General features: G+C 37.6%; 1 protein-coding gene across 1 annotated transcript; it reads left to right on the top strand.

The window, feature by feature from the left end:
- Window positions 1–5664: 5664 nt before the first annotated feature.
- On the top strand, window positions 5665–17397 carry LOC100657404 (olfactory receptor 5D18-like). Its single transcript, XM_064289365.1, has 2 exons — window positions 5665–5912; window positions 16428–17397. Exons 1-2 carry the CDS (start codon window positions 5665–5667, stop codon window positions 17395–17397), a joined length of 1218 nt encoding a protein of 405 aa, XP_064145435.1.
- Window positions 17398–20363: the final 2966 nt, after the last annotated feature.

Below are 20363 nucleotides of genomic sequence, written 5' to 3'. Positions count from 1 at the left end.
CATGAACATTGATGCAAAAATCCTCAACAAAATTCTAGCCAATAGAATCCAACAACACATCAAAAAAATAATTCACCCTGATCAAGTGGGATTTCTACCAGGTATGCAAGGCTGGTTTAATATCAGAAAAACCATTAATGTAATCCATCACATAAATAAAACAAAAGACAAAAACCACATGGTCTTATCAATTGATGCAGAAAAGGCATTTGACAAAGTCCAACACCCATTCATGATAAAAACTCTTACCAAAATAGGAATTGAAGGAAAATTCCTCAACATAATAAAGGGCATCTATGCAAAGCCAACAGCCAATATCACTCTAAATGGAGAGAACCTGAAAGCATTTCTCTTGAGAACGGGAACCAGACAAGGATGCCCTTTATCACCGCTCTTATTCAACATCGTGTTGGAAGTCTTAGCCAGGGTAATTAGGCTAGACAAAGAAATAAAAGGCATCCGGATTGGCAAGGAAGAAGTAAAGGTATCACTATTTGCAGATGACATGATTATATACACAGAAAACCCTAAGGAATCCTCCAGAAAACTACTGAAACTAATAGAAGAGTTTGGCGGAGTCTCAGGTTATAAAATAAACATACAAAAATCACTTGGATTCCTCTACATCAACAAAAAGAACACCGAAGAGGAAATAACCAAATCAATACCATTCACAGTAGCCCCCAAGAAGATAAGATACTTAGGAATAAATCTTACCAAGGATGTAAAAGACCTATACAAAGAAAACTACAAAGCTCTACTACAAGAAATTCAAAAGGACATACTTAAGTGGAAAAACATACCCTGCTTATGGATAGGAAGACTTAACATAGTAAAAATGTCTATTCTACCAAAAGCCATCTATACATTTAACGCACTTCTGATCCAAATTCCAATGTCATATTTTAAGGGGATGGAGAAACGAATCACCAATTTCATATGGAAGGGAAAGAAGCCCCGGATAAGCAAAGCACTACTGAAAAAGAAGAAGAAAGTGGGAGGCCTCACCTTACCTGACTTCAGAACCTATTATACAGCCACAGTAGTCAAAACAGCCTGGTACTGCTACAACAACAGACACACAGACCAATGGAACAGAATTGAGAACCCAGACATAGATCCATCCACGTATGAGCAGCTGATATTTGACAAAGGACCAGTGTCAATTAACTGGGGAAAAGATAGCCTTTTTAACAAATGGTGCTGGCATAACTGGATATCCATTTGCAAAAAAATGAAACAGGACCCATACCTCATACCATGCACAAAAACTAACTCCAAGTGGATCAAAGACCTAAACATAAAGACTAAAACGATAAAGATCATGGAAGAAAAAATAGGGACAACCCTAGGAGCCCTAATACAAGGTATAAACAGAATACAAAACATTACCAAAAATGATGAAGAGAAACCAGATAACTGGGAGCTCCTAAAAATCAAACACCTATGCTCATCTAAAGACTTCACCAAAAGAGTCAAAAGACCACCTACAGACTGGGAAAGAATTTTCAGCTATGACATCTCCGACCAGCGCCTGATCTCTAAAATCTACATGATTCTGTCAAAACTCAACCACAAAAAGACAAACAACCCAATCAAGAAGTGGGTAAAGGATATGAACACTCATTTCACTAAAGAAGATATTCAGGCAGCCAACAGATACATGAGAAAATGCTCTCGATCATTAGCCATTAGAGAAATGCAAATTAAAACTACGATGAGATTCCATCTCACACCAACTAGACTGGCATTAATCCAAAAAACACAAAATAATAAATGTTGGAGAGGCTGCAGAGAGATTGGAACTCTCATACACTGCTGGTGGGAATGTAAAATGGTACAACCATTTTGGAAATCCATCTGGCGTTATCTTAAACAGTTAGAAATAGAACTACCATACAACCCAGAAATCCCACTCCTAGGAATATACCCTAGAGATACAAGAGCCTTCATACAAACAGATATATGCACACCCATGTTTATTGTAGCTCTGTTTACAATAGCAAAAAGTTGGAAGCAACCAAGGTGTCCATCTATGGATGAATGGGTAAATAAATTGTGGTATATTCACACAATGGAATACTACGCATCGATAAAGAACAGTGACGAATCTCTGAAACATTTCATAACATGGAGAAACCCGGAAGGCATTATGCTGAACAAAATTAGTCAGAGGCAAAAAGACAAATATTGTATAAGACCACTATTATAAGATCGTGAGAAATAGTAAACCTGAGAAGAACACATACTTTTGTGGTTACGAGGGGGGGAGGGAGGGAGGGTGGGTGAGGGTTTTTTATTGATTAATCAGTAGATAAGAACTGCTTTAGGTGAAGGGAAAGACAACACTCAATACATGGAAGGTCAGCTCAATTGGACTGGACCAAAAGCAAAGAAGTTTCCGGGATAAAATGAATGCTTCAAAGGTCAGCGGAGCAAGTGCGGGGGTCTGGGGAACATGGTTTGAGGGGACTTCTAAGTCAATTGGCAAAATAATTCTATTATGAAATCATTCTGCATCCCACTTTGAAATGTGGAGTCTGGGGTCTTAAATGCTAACAAGCGGCCATCTAAGATGCAGCAATTGGTCTCAACCCACCTGGAGCAAAGGAAAATGAAGAACACCAAGGCCACACGACAACTAAGAGCCCAAGAGACAGAAAGGGCCACATGAACCAGAGACCTACATCATCCTGAGACCAGAAGAACTAGTTGGTGCCCGGCCACAATCGATGACTGCCCTGACAGGGAGCACAGCAGAGGACCCCTGAGGGAGCAGGAGATCAGTGGGATACAGACCCCAAATTCTCGTAAAAAGACCAAACTTAATGGTCTGACTGAGACTGGAGGAATCCCGGCGGCCATGCTCCCCAGACCTTCAGTTGACACAGGACAGGAACCATCCCCGAAGACAACTCATCAGAAATGAAAGGGACTGGTTAGCGGGTGGGAGAGAGACGCTGATGAAGAGTGAGCTAATGATGTCAGGTGGACACTGGAGATTGTGTTGGCAACTCTTATCTGGAGGGTGGATGGGAGGATAGAGAGAGAGGGAAGCCGGCAAAATTGTCAAGAAAGGAGAGACTGAAAGGGCTGACTCAAGAGGGGGAGAGCAAGTGGGAGTAGGGAGTGAGATGTATGTAAACTTATATGTGACAGACTGATTGGATTTGTAAACGTTCACTTGAAGCTTAATAAAAGTTATTAAAAAAATTAAAAATAAAGATCTACATGATACTGCAAAAGCTCAACTGCAAAAAGACAAATAACCAGATTAAAAAATGGGTAAAAGATATGAACAGACATTTCACTAAAGAAGACATTCAGGTAGCTAACAGATACATGAGGAAATGCTCACGATCATTAGCCATTAGAGAAATGCAAATCAAAACTACAATGAGATTCTATCTCACTCCAACAATGCTAGCATGAATCCAAAAAACACAAAACAATAAATTTGGGGAGACGGTGGGGAAACTGAACATTTATACACTGCTGGTGGGAATGTGAAATGGTACAACCACTTTGGAAATCAATTTGGCTCTTCCTTAAAAAGCTCGAAATAAAACTAGCATATGATCCAGCAATACCACTTCTTGGAAGACATCCTAGAGATATAAGAACCTTTACATGAACAGATAGATATATGCACACGCATGTTCATTGCAGCACTGTTTACAATAGCAAAAACCTGGAAGCAACCAAGATGCCCATCAATGCATGAATGGATAAATAAATTATGGTATATTCACACAATGGAATACTATGCATTGATAAAGAACAGTGAGGAACCTGTGAAACATTTCGTAACATGGAGGAATCTGGAAGGCATTATGCTGAGTGAAATTAGTTGCAAAAGGACAAATATTGTATAAGACCACTCTTGCAAGAATTCAAGAAATAGTTTAAACAGAAAAGAAAATATTCTCTCGTGGTTACAAGAGGGAGGAGGAGAGAGGTTGGGAGAGGGGTATTCACCAATTAGATAATAGATAAGAACTACTTTACATATAATACCAGTAAGTTCTTTACAACTGGACTACTCCAAAAGCAGTTTCCAGAATAAACTGAATGCTTTGAAGGTCAGTATAGTAGGGTCAGGGGTTTTGGAACCATGGTTTCAGGGGACATCTAAGTCAATTGGCATAATAAAATCTATTAAGAAAACATTCTGCATCCCCCCTTGGAAAGAGGTGCCTGGGATCTTAAACGCTAGCAAGCGGCCATCTAAGGTGCATCAATTGGTCTCAAACCACCTGGATCAAAGGAGAATGAAGAACACCAAGGACACAAGGTAATTAGGAGACCAAGAGACAGAAAGGGACACATAAACCAGAGACTACATCAGCCTGAGACCAGAAGAACTAGATGGTGCCTGGCTACAACCGATGACTGCCCTAACAGGGAACACAACAGAGAACCCCTGAGGGAGCAGGAGAGCAGTGGGATGCAGATCCAAAATTCTCCTAAAAAGACAAGGCTTAATGAGACTAGAAGGACCCCGGTGTTCATGGCCCCCAGACCTTCTGCTGGCCCAGGACAGGAACAATTTCCAAAAACAACTCTTCAGGCAGGAATTGGTTGGACAAGGATTTGGAGAGGGATGCTGGTAAGGAGTGAGCTTCTTGGATCAGGTGGACACTTGAGACTATGTTGGCATCTCCTCCCTCGAGGGGAGGTGAGAGGGTAGAGGTGGTTAGAAGCTGCCAAAATGGTTGTGAAAAGAGAGAGTGGATGGAGGGAGTGGGCTGGCTCATTTGGGGGAGACAAATTGGGATTATGTAGCAAGGTGTATATAAGTTTTTGTGTGAGAGACTGACTTGATTTGTAACTTTCACTTAAAGCACAATAAAAATTAAAGAAAAAAGTTTAGAAATATTTAAATATTGTAATTTAATTGAATATTGTTAATATAATATTTTATAAAATGGAATTATCTTGTGTGCTTTAAATTCATTTTTATCAATAACTTGGAGATTCTCATTGAGATTATTCAATTCATGGATTATGATCATGACATGAGCCCCATTTGATATTTTATATTTAATCAAGCTTTAAGCACCCTTCCCATCTCTTTAAATCTAAGATAAATAATCAACATAACTGTCTTGTGAGTGCTTTGCCCACATGATGTAAGGAATCACCACCAGTTATGTTTTTTTTTTCCTAATGGTTTTGGAATTTTGCTATCATTAGACTCTTTCTCAGGAGACATGCATTTAGTAACAGTAGTTTGGGGTTGAGTTTCAAAAAAATAATCTAGTAAGCAAATACTGTCATCACCACTATATATCAGAGTTCAATATATCATCATATGGGTTAAAACGCATGTCTAATACCAATCTTTTCAATGGAAAGAAATATGCATAAACAAGGACAAAACCATTGTCTTCCTAGAATGCATTGTGTAGTTCTATGCACTTTGTAATTATGCAATAACTAAGGTCATCCTGCTGGCCGTGATGGCCTACAACTACTTTGAGGCCCTCTTCAACACACTGCCGTACATGGTCATCATGTCCCAGCTGGTGTCTGGCTGATACCTGTGAGGAGCCATGTGTTCTCTGATTTGCATGTTGAGATCCTGTCCTAGTTCCCAACATGATTAAACTGTACTTCTGCAATCAATCCCTTTTCTTATCACTTGCTTGAACTGATGTCTCTATGAATGAAGTGCTGCAGTACATTGTGGTCACTGTCAATGAGACCATCACCATCATTGCCACCCTTACCTCCTACTTGTTTATTCTCATCACCATCTCAAGAATGTGGTCTGAAAATGGAAGACAAAAAGCCTTTTCCACCTGGGCCTCCCACCTTGCAGCCATCCTTGTCTTCCATGGAACTATACTTTTCATTCATTTCAGGCCCAACTCTGGCAGCAGTCTGGGCACTGACAAGGAGGCCATGGTGTACCTTACTGTGCTGATCGCTACACTGACTCCCCCGATTATAGCCTGAGAAGCAACTATGAGAAAAAAGCTGTCACAAAAATGGTGGAATTCAACTCATTTTCTGAGGTACCATTTTCTTTACTGGATTCAGGGTTTCAAAAGGGACTTTTAAGTAGGGATTTGAGTTTGGATGGAAATGGAAAAGGGAGAAGGATCTAGAGTGCTAAGCTTGTTTCTTTATTATCTCTTCACCTTTTAGGCTTATCTTAAAATTTCCAGCACAGTCCAGAGAATAATTCAAATGCATCTGCTGTCTCCCCGCTTTCTCCAATCACTGAGTATTTTGACTGAGTTTGTGGGATTGTCTTAATCCTTAATTTTTTTGTTTTGTGATTTTCTAAAAAAATGCTCATACAGACACGTGGCTTTCCAACATTATTAATACTTCTAATAATTTTTAATGAATTTACTTTTTTTCTTCCAGGGAATGATATATATTTGTCTCATATCCTCATATATGTTATAGTTATTATTATTTTTAATTTGGAGGAAGTTCAGGTGAATGAAAATATTTCTAACTTTCTCCAAAATGCACCATGATAAAGGCACCCCAAAGTCTCTGTTCCAGTCATATTATACTCCTGGGACTATGTGATTCACTGTGAGAGGCACAATTGTAGATTTGCCTGCCTGTTCATGGAAGGATGAGATCATTAAACATCTAGGAAATATTCCAGAATTGAATCTTTTTTTTCATTATTATTTTCTTTTTTTTTTTTTGTGAAAATTTACACAGCAAGTTAAGTCCCTGTTTTACAGTTTTCTCACCAATAGTTCAGTGACATTAGGTACGTTTATTACAATGTGTCGACATTGTCTTTAATTGTGTTCTGATTTTCCCGTTTCCAGTTTTTTTTTTTTTTTTTTTTAATTTGCTCTTATATGTTATCTTTTCATTTTTGCTTTTGAATGATTGCTGACCTTTTGGTTTCATACTGATGGTTTTTCAGTAGATCACTGATCTTATGGGAAATATCCTTTATTTTGTGTGAAATTCTGCTATTTAGCTAAAAGTTGATCTCAGGGGATTGATTGATTCAGTTCTAGGTTTAAAGAATGTCCCAGAGAAACAGTCTCAGAGAGCCCTGTTTTCTATTCCAGTTTGGTTTCACTATTTTATTTTTATTTATTGTGCTTTAAGTGAAAGTTTACAAATCAAGTCAGTCTTTCAAACAAAATCTTATACACACCTTGCTATGTACTCCTAGCTGCTATCCCCCTAATAAGACAGAACACAACTCCTCTACCATGTATTTCCCGTGTCCTTTTAACCAGTTCCTGTGTCCCTCTACCTTCTCATCTCGCCTCCAGACAGGAGCTGCCCACAGGGTCTCATGTGTCTACTGGAGCCAGGAAGATCACTCCTCACCACTATCATTTTCTGTCTTATAGTCCAGTCCAATCCCTGTCCGAAGAGGTGGCTTCAGGAATGGTTCTAGTCTTGGCCTAACAGAGGGTCCAGGAACCATGACCTCCAGGGTCCCTCTAGTCTCAGTCAGACCATTAAGTCTGGTCTTTTAGAAGAATTTGAGGTCTGCAATACCACTGTTCTCCTGCTTCATCGGGGATTCTCTGTTGTGTTCCTGTCAAGGGAAGTCATCAGTGGTAGCTGGGCACCATCTAGTTCTTCCAGTCTCAGGCTGATGTAGTCTCTGGTTTATGTGGCCTGTTCTGTCTCTTGGTCTCGAATTTTCCTTATGTCTTTGGTGTTCTTCATTGTCCTTTGCTCCAGGTGGGTTGATACCAATTGATGCATCTTAGATTGCCACTTGCTAACATTTTAGACCCCAGATGCCACTCACCAAAGTGGGAGGCAGAACATTTTCTTAAAACATTTTGTTATGCCAATTGACCTAGATGTCTCCTGAAACTATGGTCCCTAGACCCCTTTCCCTGCTGTTCTGGCCTTCGAAGCACTTGGCTGTGTTCAGAACATTTCTTTGCTTTTGGTTTAGTATGCTGACCTCTCCTGTTTTGTGTGTTGTCTTTCCCTTCACCTAAAATAATTCTTGTCTACTATCAAATTAGTGAATTCCCCTCTCTCACCCTCCCTACCCTCATAACCATCAAAGAATATTTTCTCTGTGTTTAATCTTTTCTTGAGCTCTTCTAATAGTGATCTCATACAATATCTATCCTTTGGTGACTAAGTAATTTCACTCAGCACAAAGCCTTCCAGATTCCTCCATGTTATGATACATTTCATGGATTCATTCTTGTTCTTAAATCGTTGCATAGTATTCCATTATGTGAGTATATCAAAATTTATTTATCCATTCATCTGTTAATGGGCACCTTGGTTGCTTTCATCTTTTTGCTACTGTAAACATTGCTGCAATGAACATGGGTGTGCATATATCTGTTCATGTGAGAGCTCTTATTTCTCTAGAATACATTCCAAAGAGTGGAATTGCTGGATCTTATGGTACTTCTATTTCTAGCATTTTAAGGAAGTGTCAAATCAGTTTCCAAAGTGGCTGTACAATTTTACATTCCCACCAGCATCGTGCATGTTCCAGTCTCTCCACAACCTCTCCAACATTTATTATTTAGTGTTTTTTTTTTTTTTTTTGATTACTGCCAGCCTTGTTGGGGTGAGATGGTATCTCATTGTAGTTTTTGATTTGCATTTCTCTAATGGCTAATGATTGTGAACATTTCCTCATGTATCTGTTAGCTGTCTGAATATCTTCTTTGGTGAAGTGCGTGTTCATATCCTTTGTCCATTTTTCAGTTGGGTTATTTGTCTTTTTGTAGTTGAGTTATTACAATACCATGCATGTTTTAGAGATCAGATGCTGATCAGACTTTTTGTAACCAAAGAGTTTTTCCCAGTCTGCAGGTAATGTTTTTACTCTTTTGGTGAAGCCTTTGGAGGAGCATAGGTGTTTGATTTTTAGGAGCTCCCTGTTATCTACTTTCTCTTCTGGTGTTTATGCACTGTTAGTAATGTTTTATGTACTGTTTTTGCCATGCATTAGGGCTCCTAGCATTGTCCCTATTTTTTCTTCCATGATCTGTATTGTTCTAGATTTTATATTAAGGTCTGTGATCCATTTTGAGTTAGTTTTTGTGGGTGATGTGAGGTATGGGTCTGTTTCATTTTTGTGCAGATGGGTAGTCAGTAATGCCAGCACCATTTGTTAAAGAGACTGTCTTTTCTTCATTTAATGGACTATAGTCCTTTGTCAAATATCAACTGCTCATATGTGGATAGATTTATGTCTGGATTCTTAACTCTGTTCCATTGGTCTATGTATCTCTTGTAGTACCAGTACCAGGCTGTTTTGACTACTGTGGCAGTGTAATAGTTTCTAAAATCAGGTAGTGCGAGGCATCCCATTTTGTTTTTCTTTTTCAGTAATCCCTTACTTACCGGGGCCTCTTTCCCTTCCATATGAAGTTTATGTTTTGTTTCTCCATTTTGCTAAAAAAGTGTCATTGGTTTTTGGATTGGGATTACATTGTATCTATAGATTGCTTCAGGTAGAATAGACATTTTTACAACGTTGACTCTCCCTTTCCAGAGCAAGGTATGTTTTTCCACTCATGTACGTTTCTTTTGATTTCTTGCAGCGGTGTTCTGTAGCTTTCTTTGTATAGGTCTTTTATGTCTCTGATTAGATTTATTCCTAAGTATTTTGTCGTCTTGGGGGCTATTGTAAATGGTACCAACTTGGTGATTTCCTCTTCGATGTTCTATTTTTCTGGTGTAGAGGAATCCAACTGATTTTTGTACTTTTATCTTGTATCCTGATACCCTGCTGAACTCCTCTATTAGTTTCAGTAGTATTCTTGAGGATTCTTTAGGGTTTTCTGTGTATAAGGTCATGTAATCAGCAAGTAGAGACATTTTTGCTCCTTCTTCACAATTTGGATACCTTTATTTCTTTTTCTAGCCTAATTTCTCTGGCTAGGTCCTCCAGCACAATGTCGAAAAAGGCATCCTATTCTGGTTCCTATTCTCAGGAGGAATGCTTTCAGACTCTCTCCATTTAGGATGATGGTGGCTCTTGGCTTTGTATAAATGCCTCGTATTATGTTGAGGATTTTCCCTTCAAATCCTATTTTTCTGAGATTTTTTTATCGTGAATGGGTGCTGGACTTTGACAAATGCCTTTTGGCATCAATTGATCAGATCATGTGACTCTTGTCTTTTGTTTCATTTATATGATGGATTACATTGATTGTTTTTATAGTGTTGAACCATCCCCACATACCTAGTATGAGTCACCCTTGGGCATGGTGAATTATTTTTTTCATATGTTGTTGAATTCTATTGGTTAGAATTTTGTTGAGGATTTTTGCATCTAAGTTCATGAGGGATAAGTCTGTAATTTTCTTTGTGTGCATGTGTGTGTTGGTGTGTTTACCTGGTTTTGGTATCAGACAAATACTGGCTTCATAGAATGAATGGAGTATTCCGTCCTTTTTTATGCTCTGAAATATTTTCGTGGTAGTGGTGCTAGCTCTTCTCTGAAAGTTTGGTAGAATTCTCCAGTGAAGCCATCATGGCCAGGGCTTTTTTGTTGTTGTTGGAATTTTTTAAATTACCTTTTCAATTTCTTCTTTTGTTATACGTTTATTTAGTTGTTCCATCTCTGTTTGCATTAGTTTAGGTAGGTATTGTGTTTCTAGAAAAAAGTCCATTTCTTCTGGGTTTTGAAATTTGTAAGCATACAATTTTTCATAGAAATCTGATATGATTCTTTTAATTTCAGTTGGATCTATTGTGATATCACCCATCTCATTTTTTTTTTTGGGTTATTTGCTTCCTCTCCTTTTTTTCTTTTGTCATTCTGGCCCATGGTTTATTGAATTGGTTAATCTTTTCAAAGAAACATCTTTTGGTCTTGTAAAATGTTTCAATTGTTTTTCTGTTCTCTATTTCATTTAGTTCTGCTCTAATTTTTATTATTTGCTTTTTTCTACTAACTGAGGGTTCCTTTTGTTATTCCATTGCTATTTGTTGAAGTTTTATGCATAACTCTTCGATTTTGGCTCTTTCTTGTTTCTTCTTTTTTTTTTCCTAATGTGTTCATTTATTGCTATAAATTGACTTCTGAAGTCTGCTTTAGCTGTGTACCAAAGGTTCTGATCAGAAATGTTTTAATGATTGCTGATCATAAAAAAAAAAAAAAAAAAATTTTTTTTTTTTTTTTTTTGATCATAAGATTGTTTTATTTCTAGATTTTGGAGAAAGCACCGTACCATTTTCCATAGTGGTTGTACCATTTAAAGATACACCAGCATTGGTAAGGGTTCCAATCTCCCCACATCCTTGTTAACATTTATTGTTATCTGTAGTGTTTTAATCAGTGGAATTTGAGCCTGGGTAGTTTTGATATGCACCTCTCTAATGGAAACCCTGGTAGTACAGTGGTTAAGTGCTACAGTTGGTAACCAAAAGGTCAGCAGTTCAAATCTACCAGGCACTCCTTGGAAACTCTATGGGGCAGTTCCACTTTGTCCTATAGGGTCACTATGAGTCAGAATTGACTCGACGGCAATGGGTAAAGGTAAGGTAATAGCTAATAATCTTGAAAACCTTTCTTATGTTTATTGGCTGCTTGGATATCCTCTATGCTGAATGTTCTGTTCATGTGTTTGCCCATTTTGTGATTGGGTTGTTTGTATTTTTTTTTTTGGTGAGTTGTCGCAATTTTTATAGGTCTTAAATATTAGACGCTTATCAGATAAATCATTTTCAAAGATGTTTTCTCAGTCAGTAGGTTTTCTGTTTACTCTTTTAATAAAGTTTTCTGCTGAGCATAAACTTTTAACATTTATGATGTCACATTTATCTATCCAACATAAATGGCGGATATACACATGGACCTTGCCATATGGAATACGCAGTAATCAAACTGACTACATCTGTGGAAAGAGTCTATAGAAAAGCTCAATATCATCAGTCAGAACAAGGCCAGGTACTGACTGTGGAACAGGCCATCAAATTCTCATGTGCAAGTTCAAGTTGAAACTGAAGAAAATTAGAACAAGACCGGAGAGCCAAAATACAAACTTGAGTATATCCTACCTGAATTTAGAGACCATCTTAAGAATAAGTTTGACACATCGAGCATTAACGACCAAAGACAAGATCAGTTGTGGAATGACATCAAGGACATCATACATGAAGAAAGAGCTCATTAAAAATACAGGAAAGAAAGAAAAGATCAAAACGAATGTTAGAAGAGACTGCGAAATTTCTCTTGAACATCAAGCAGCTAAACCAAAAAGCAGAAATAATGAAGTAAAAGAACTGAATGGAAGATTTGAAAGGGCAGTTTGAGAAGACAAAGTAAAGTATTATAATGACATGTGCAAAGACCTGAAAATAGAAAAACAAAGGGGAAGAACATGTTTGGCATGTCTCAAGCTGAAAGAACTAAAGACAAAATTCAACCTTCAGGAGCAATAGTAAAGATTCTAAGGGAAAGTATTAAACAATGCATGAAGCATCAAAAGAAGATGGAAGGAATATACAGAGGCATTATACCAAAAAGAATTTATTAATATTCAACCATTCCAAGAGACAGCATATGACCAGAAACCCATGGTACCGAAGGAAGAAGTCCAAGCTACACTGAAGGCATTGGCAAAAAACAAGGCTCCAGGAATCTATGAAATATCAATTAAAATGTTTCAACAAACTAATGCAGTTCTCGAAGTGAACACTCCTCTATGACAAGGAATTTGGAAGACAGCTATCTAGCCAATGGACTGGAAGAGATCCAAATTTATGCCTATTCTCAAGAAAGGTGATCCAACTGAATGTAGAAATTATATAACAATATCATTAATATCAGATGCAAGCAAAATTTTGCTGAAGATCATTCAAAAGCAAGTGCAGAAATATATTCACAGTGAACTGCCAGAAAATCAGGCTGTATTCAGAAGTGGGTGTGGACCCAGGGATATCATTGCTGATGTCAGATGGATCCTGGCTGAAAGCAGAGAATACCAGAAAGATGTTCACCTGTGTTTTATTGACTCTGCAAAGGCATTCAAGTATGTGGATCATAACAATGTATGGATAAAATTGCTCATGAAGAATGGGAATTCCAGAACACTTAATTGTGCTCATGAAGAACCTGTACATAGATGAAGAGGCAGTTGAGACAGAACAAGGGGATACTGCTTGGTTTAAAGTCAGAAAAGTGCATCAGGGTTGTACCCTTTCACCACACCTATTCACTTTGTATGCTAAACAAATAATCTGAGAAACTGGACTATATGAAGAAGAATGGGGCATCAGGATTGGAGGAAGACTCATTAACAACCTGTGATATGCAGATGACACAACTTTGATTGCTGAAAATGAAGAGGACTTGAAGCACTTACTGATGAGTATCAAAAACCACAGCCTTTAGTATGGATGCACCTTAACATAAAGAAAACAAAAATCCTCACAGCTGGACCAATAAACAGCATCACAATAAAAGTAGAACAGAATGAAGTTGTCAAGGATTTCAGGTTACTTGAATCCACAATCAACACCCATGGAACCAGTAGTCAAGAAATCAAATGACACATTGCATTGGGCAATCTGCTGCAAAAGACATCTTAAAAGTGTTAAAAACCAAAGATGTCACTTTAAAGACTAAGGTGCCCCTGACCTAAGCCATGGTGTTTTCAATTGCCTCATATGCATGTGAAAGCTGGGCAATAAATAAGGAAGTCGGGGAAGAACTGACACCTTTGAATTACAATGTTAATGAAGAATATTGACTAGACCATGGACTGTCAAAAGAATGAACAAATCTGTCTTGGAAGAAGTACAACCAGAACGCTCCTTGGAAGCAAAGATTGTGAGACTTTGTCTAACATACTTTGAACATATTATCAGAAGGGATCAGCCCCTGAAAAAGGACATTATGCTTGGCAAAGCAGAGGGTCAGAAAAAAAAGAAGACCCTCAATGAGATGGGTTGACACAGTGGCTGCAACAATGGGCTCAAGTGTCCTAATGCTCATGAGGATGATGCAGGACCGGGCAGCGTTTCGTTTCATTATACAGAGGGTTGCTTTGACTAAACAGCACATAACAACAACAACCACTGTATAGATGATTACACAGTTTTGAACCTGTGTGATTGTGATTCACACAAGTTTTTATAACCAGAAATGACTGGTTTAACACAGGCACATAGCTCTTTTGACTCCAATGCTAGTGGACATTTGATTATTATTTCACTCTGTCAGTCAAAGAGTTCATGAAAATTAATTTACCCTCCAGAAAGGACAATAGCAGGGGCCACTTCAATATTCCTAGATAATGGCTGGATGTTATTTACTTAGAAGTTTTGTTACCAGTAGTATCAGGTCTGGAAATATTTCTAAGATTTGTTTAGATTAATTTACATTTGTTAGGGCTGGGATGAAAGTAATACAAAATTCATGTGGGAATTTTGAGGAATTACACTTTAAATTTTCTGTTCTAATATTCATATGAATAAATAAAAACTGACAGTTATTCAGGACAAAAAAAGACTGAAAAAAACCAAACTAGAGTAGGAAGCTTAATCTTAAAAAGTTGAAAATAAATTGTAAAGTGTCTATTATTAAAATAGTGTTATATTTTGACAAAGAGAAGTTCAAGAGCCATATGGGGATCTTTCCTTAGCCATATGTGGAAAAATGCAGTTGGATCACTTTCTTACTCCACGCATCAAAGCAGGTGATGAAAATAAAGTTTCCAATTTAGATTACATGAATATACAGAAACTTAATATCAAAAACAAGAGAGAAAAAGTTAACCTGACAAAAGAAAAAAATGAGAAATCACCGCTTCTATAAGAGTTGAGTAGAAAAAGAATATTAATCCTATAGAAAAATGGACATAAGATATGATTAAAGAGTCCACATTAAAGAAATACAAATAGCTCTAAAATGTACCAAGAGTTGTTCAGTTGGACTCATAATAATAGAAGCACAAATGAAAACTGCACTTAAGACATTGTTTCTCACCTGTTAGAATAGCACACAGCATTCAGTCAATTCATATTTAATAATGTGTCTACTATTGATACAGGGTCACAATGAGTCAGAATCAACTCCATGGCAGTGGGTTTGGTTTGGTTTTTTTGGCATTGATACATATACCTGATAATTATGGGAGAGTATGATGTTCAGGAGACTGGGGAAGGTGACTTTGAAATATAAATGTTTCTTATAAAATTTCCCTAATGATACTGTAATTTTCCTCCAGGCTTTCCAGTACAGCGGAGAAAAGTAGTTAATTTTAATTGCTTAGTTATTGTCCTCCAGAGAATGGGGCAACATATAGTCTCTAGGGTTCACGACCCAAGGTTGTGACTACAGATGTAACATTGCATATACTTCACTCCCACCCAAGTTTCCCAGATGCAGGAGAAGCCTTCTCTTTGCTGTTAGCAGGTTTGTTTTAAAATTCAAAAGACATAATGGTATTAACTTCAATATAGGGTATCTAGGAAACAACTAAGGGGGAAAATGCAAACTTTAGATGCAGACAGTTCATGAGGAATATAGAGTCAGGGCAAAGGATACATATCTGATCATGCAAGGAACAGGATGTGCACCTTTTATGCATAGAGCCATGCATAGAGGACTTGACTCTTCAATAATAGTGCCCTGGATGAGGACCTGGGGTTGGGGAATAGAAGTGCCCTGACAGTTTTGGGAGTGTGTATTTTCTTCTGTAAATTTTTGGAGCAGTTGTCAAGGCAGAATCAACAAGTATTTAAGCAGAATGGAATAATCATTGATTAGACAGAATCTTTATTAAAAGGATATCTATCCATCCATCCATCCAGCATCTATCTATCTATCCATCTATCTATCATCTATCTATCTATCCATCCATCCATCCATCCATCCATCCATCCATCCATCCATCCATCCATCCATCCATCTATCTATCTATCTATCATCTATCTATCTATCTATCTATCTATCATCTATCTATGTATCATCATCTATCATCTGTCTCTCTCTATCATCTATCTATCATCAATCTATCTATCTTTCAAGCCTTAATTAGGATTACAAATTACCATGTAATCTCTGGAGCCCTTGTGGCATAGTAGCTAAGACCTTGGCTGCTAACTAAAAGGCTGACAGTTTGAATCCACCAGCCACTCCTTGGAAAACCTATAGGGCAGTTCAACTCTACCCTATAGGGTCATTAGGAGTTGGAATCTACTGAATGGCAATGGGTTTCTATGTAATCTCTAAACCTCATATTTTATACTTTTGAAAATACTAAAATTAGACTTGAGAACTTAAAGTTCAATGGTTTTATTGGCTTTCCTTAAGAAAATTAAAAAAAAAAGTTATCATGTTTTAAAATTTTGGAAGTTTAGCATTTCTCAATTAATAAACACATACATGCTGAAAGAAATATCTTTTCCAGTCTCAGCAAAGGATAGTTAACTAAGCTTCCTACATCCTAACTATGTTTAATTTTTTTTTTTTTTTAAATTTCCAGGATTGATTCAGATTTTAACAAACAGAAGCCATGTCATTGTCAGAGAGAAATAAGTGGGGCCGTGTTCACTCTTTCGGGCTTCTCAGATTGCCCAGAAGTGCAGGTTCCCTTCTTTGTGGTATTTCTGGCCATCTACAGTGTCAGTGTTGTAGGGAATGTAGGGATGATTGTAATCATCAAAATTAACCCCAGACTGCACACCCCCATGTACTTTTTCTTCAGCCACCTCTCATTTGTGGATTTCTGCTATTCCTCTGTCATTGCTCCCAAGATGCTGGTGAACCTAGTTGTAGAAGACAGAACCATTTGGTTTTTAGAATGTGTAGTACAATATTTTCTCTTTTGTACCTTTGTGGTGACTGAGTCCTTTTTACTAGCTGTAATGGCCTATGACTGCTTTTTGGCCATTTGCAACCCTCTGCTCTACACAGTTGCCATGTCCCAGAGACTCTGTGCTATGCTGGTGGGGGGATCATATGCATGGGGAGTAGGGTGTTCCTTGACACTCACATGCTCTGCTTTGAAATTATCTTTTCATGGTTCCAACATAATCAATCACTTCTTCTGCAAGTTCTCCTCACTTCTTTCCCTTTCTTGCTCTAATACTTACCTCAATGAGTTGTTGCTTTTTATCATTGCTACTTTTAATGTGGTGAGTACATTACTCATCATTCCCACATCTTATTTGTCCATCGTTGTCACCATCTTGAAAATGAGTTCAGCCAGTGGTCGTCATAAGGCATTCTCTACCTGTGCCTCTCATCTGACTGCAATCACTATCTTCCATGGCACCATCCTGTTCCTCTACTGTGTGCCCAACTCCAAAAACTCCAGGCACACCATCAAAATAGCCTCTGTGTTTTACACGGTGGTGGTCCCCATGTTAAATCCCTTGATCTACAGTCTGAGGAATAAGGATGTCAAGAATACAGTCAGCAAGATAATGGATGCTAAAGTCTTTTCTCATTAAGCATATTATTTTAGTAGAATCTGTTGCCAATTTATAAACAAGGTGATTCCACAAAGATGATTTTAAAAGATATCTTTAAAATTAATCTTTAATACTGTACAATGGTAAGGATATGGAATTTTGGTTCAAAGAGACTAATCTTGGCTTTGTCTCCTCATTGCAGGAAAAAAAATCACCATCTCTAATTTTAATTTTTAAATCTATGCAACGGTGATAACAGGAACTGGGCCATAATCTGATAATGAGAGGCACCTTACAAAATCTGAATAAGCATTAATTCCATCCTTCTTTTTATAAGATCCTTGGAGTATAGTAGGTTCTAAGTAAATGCGCATTTTTTGATGACATATCTACAAATGGCAGTAAAGATAAGACATAGGCTTTGCCTTCAAGGGATGCATAGTTTGGTGGTAACGCTGGGGCAATAAAGAAAGGGGCTATTGTAAATGGAAGACTATAAGAAATACCTTAAAAGGCTTGAGGCAAGGAACAGTTCAAATCCGTTTAGGGAGATTAGAAATATGTCTTCAGAAATGAGGTATTGTTTTAAGTTGGCATGGAGTATGGACAGAATTTTAAGAGACATATTTCAGTGAAGAAGGCATTTTTTTCAGGAGAGACTAGAATAGACAAACTCAAGAAAATGAGAATATAATATCAAGTCAACCAATTTGTTACTGACTGAATACTGTATAATGTGTGTGATTGCATCTGTGTGTGTGTGTTTGTGTGTGTGTGTGTGTATTTGTGGTGTCTTATATTCAGGTTAAATTGACATGACTGAAAAGTTAAATAAATATTTTCTATAACCTGAACATGTTTTAGAAAGAGTGTCAGTGTGATAGAATGATAAGTTCGATAGGCTTTACCAAAGGCTTAGAAATAGATGTCAGAAAACCAGTATATGCAAAAAAATGGGACATTGAGTGGCTGCTCTATCTGTGTTTTATGCTATTATTTTCCATACTGAGCCATCAAAAATGTTATATATGATTTGTTTATAGTTTTTGGAACATGGGCATAATTACTGAATCCTTTTTTCAACAGAGCTCTCAATTTGACAAATCCTTGAATGCAGCTTTTACCTTTGTGAGTTATTTTGTCTAACAGAGGTGGCAAAAATGACATTGAAGCAAGTTCCAAAACTTTGAGAGATTTCAGGATTTTGCGCACACTCTTGGAAACCTGGGAAGCTGCCATATGAACAAACACAGACTAGAATATTGGTTAATGAGAGAAAAATAACCCAGTTGCCAGCTCATTCCATTGTACTATGTGACCTTAAGCCCACCACTGGATTTGAGAATGTGACCCTCTTATGTCAGCTGACCTGCTAGTTGATCTTATAGACCTAAGTAAGCTCAGCCCAGATCAGCCAAGCACAGACCAGATCAGCACAATTGCCCACCTGACCCATATAATAGTGAGCAGTAGTAATGATTGTTAGTTTAATGAAAACATTTTTGGATGTTTTCTTTGTGTAGTCAGTAGAGTCACTCACTTTCTCAGGTTCTGGCAAGGTTACCATAAACATATTCCCAAGGCTTATTATACAGCAATTTAGGCTATTGGTTATTCTCCATTGAGAGGCTCCTTGTTTAAAACAATCCAATTAAAAACTTCAGAAATATTAATATATTATAATTTCATTGACAATTGCTAATATAATATTTTATAAAATGGAATTGTCCTGTATGCTTTGAATTCATTCTCATCAATGGCTTGGAGATTCACGCTGAGATATTCAATTCATGGATTGTGATCATGATATGAATCCCTTCCAATATTTTTTAAAAATTTAAATCAACCTTAAAGCATACTTCCCATCTCTTTAAGATAAATACATAAACAAAATAACTTTCTTGTGAGTGTTTTGCCTACAAAACCAAAAAAAAAAAAAACCCACTGCCGTCCAGTAGATATAAGGAATCACTGCTAGTTATTTTTTTTCCTCATTGTTTTAGAACTTTGCTATCATTTGACTCTTTCTCAGGAGACATGCATTCAGTAACAATAGTTTGGGGTTAAACTTTGAAAAAATAATCTAGTAAACAAATACTGTCATTACTACTGTTTATCAGAATTCACCATGTCATCATATAGGTTAAAACATGTGTCTAATACCAGTCTTTCCTTGTAAAGAAATATGTATAAACAAGGACAAAGCCATTTTCTTCCTAGGATGCATTGTGCAGTTCTATTTGTTTTGTAATTATGCAAACACTGAGGTCATCCTGCTGGCCTTGATGGCCTACAACTGCTTTGAGACCACCTGCAACACACTGCTGTACATGGTCATCATGTCCCAGAAACTCTATGAGGACCTGGTGCCTGGCCGATACCTCTGAAGAGCCGTGTGTTCTCTGATTCGCATGTGTATAGCTCTTGAGATCCTGTCCCAGTTCCCAGACATGATTGCATACTACTTTTGCAATCAATCCCTTTTCTTATATCTTGCTAGATCTGATGTCTCTATGAATGAACTTCTGTTGTACGTTGTCAATTCCGACTCATATTGACCCTATAGGACAGAGTAGAACTGCCCCCGTAGAGTTTCCATGGAGGACCTAGTGGATTCCAATGGCCAACCTTTCAGTTAGCAGCCATAGCCTTTAACCACTACGTTACCAGGGTTTCCATTGTACATTGTGGCCACTGTCAATGAGATCATCACTATCATTGCCATCCTTACTTCCTACTTGTTTATTCTCATCACCATCTCGAGGATGTGCTCTGCAAAGGGAAGACATAAACCTTTTTCCGCCTGCGCCTCCCACCTCACAGCCATTGTTGTCTTCCATGGAACAATACTTTCATTCATTTCAGCCCCAACTCTGGCAGCAGTCTGGACACTGACAAGGAGGCCATGGTGTACCATACTGTAGTGACAGCCACGCTGAACCTCCTGACTATACCTTAGAAACAAGTATATGAAAAAAGCTGTCAAGAAAATGGTGGAATTCAAC

This window comes from Loxodonta africana, chromosome 7, assembly GCF_030014295.1.
Source record: "Loxodonta africana isolate mLoxAfr1 chromosome 7, mLoxAfr1.hap2, whole genome shotgun sequence".
NCBI classification, from domain to species: domain Eukaryota; kingdom Metazoa; phylum Chordata; class Mammalia; order Proboscidea; family Elephantidae; genus Loxodonta; species Loxodonta africana.
The sequence above is the reverse complement of the archived record's forward strand: the minus strand, read 5'-3'. Positions and strand labels throughout refer to the sequence as shown.

What these genes read in the sequence shown, in the direction of transcription:
- LOC100657404 (XM_064289365.1), top strand. Translation starts at nt 5,665, where the DNA reads ATGAATGAAGTGCTGCAGTACATTGTGGTCACTGTCAATGAGACCATC. An exon ending in ACTGACAAGGAGGCCATGGT is followed by an intron (nt 5,913 to 16,427) that starts GTACCTTACTGT and finishes TTAAATTTCCAG; the next exon opens with GATTGATTCAGATTTTAACA.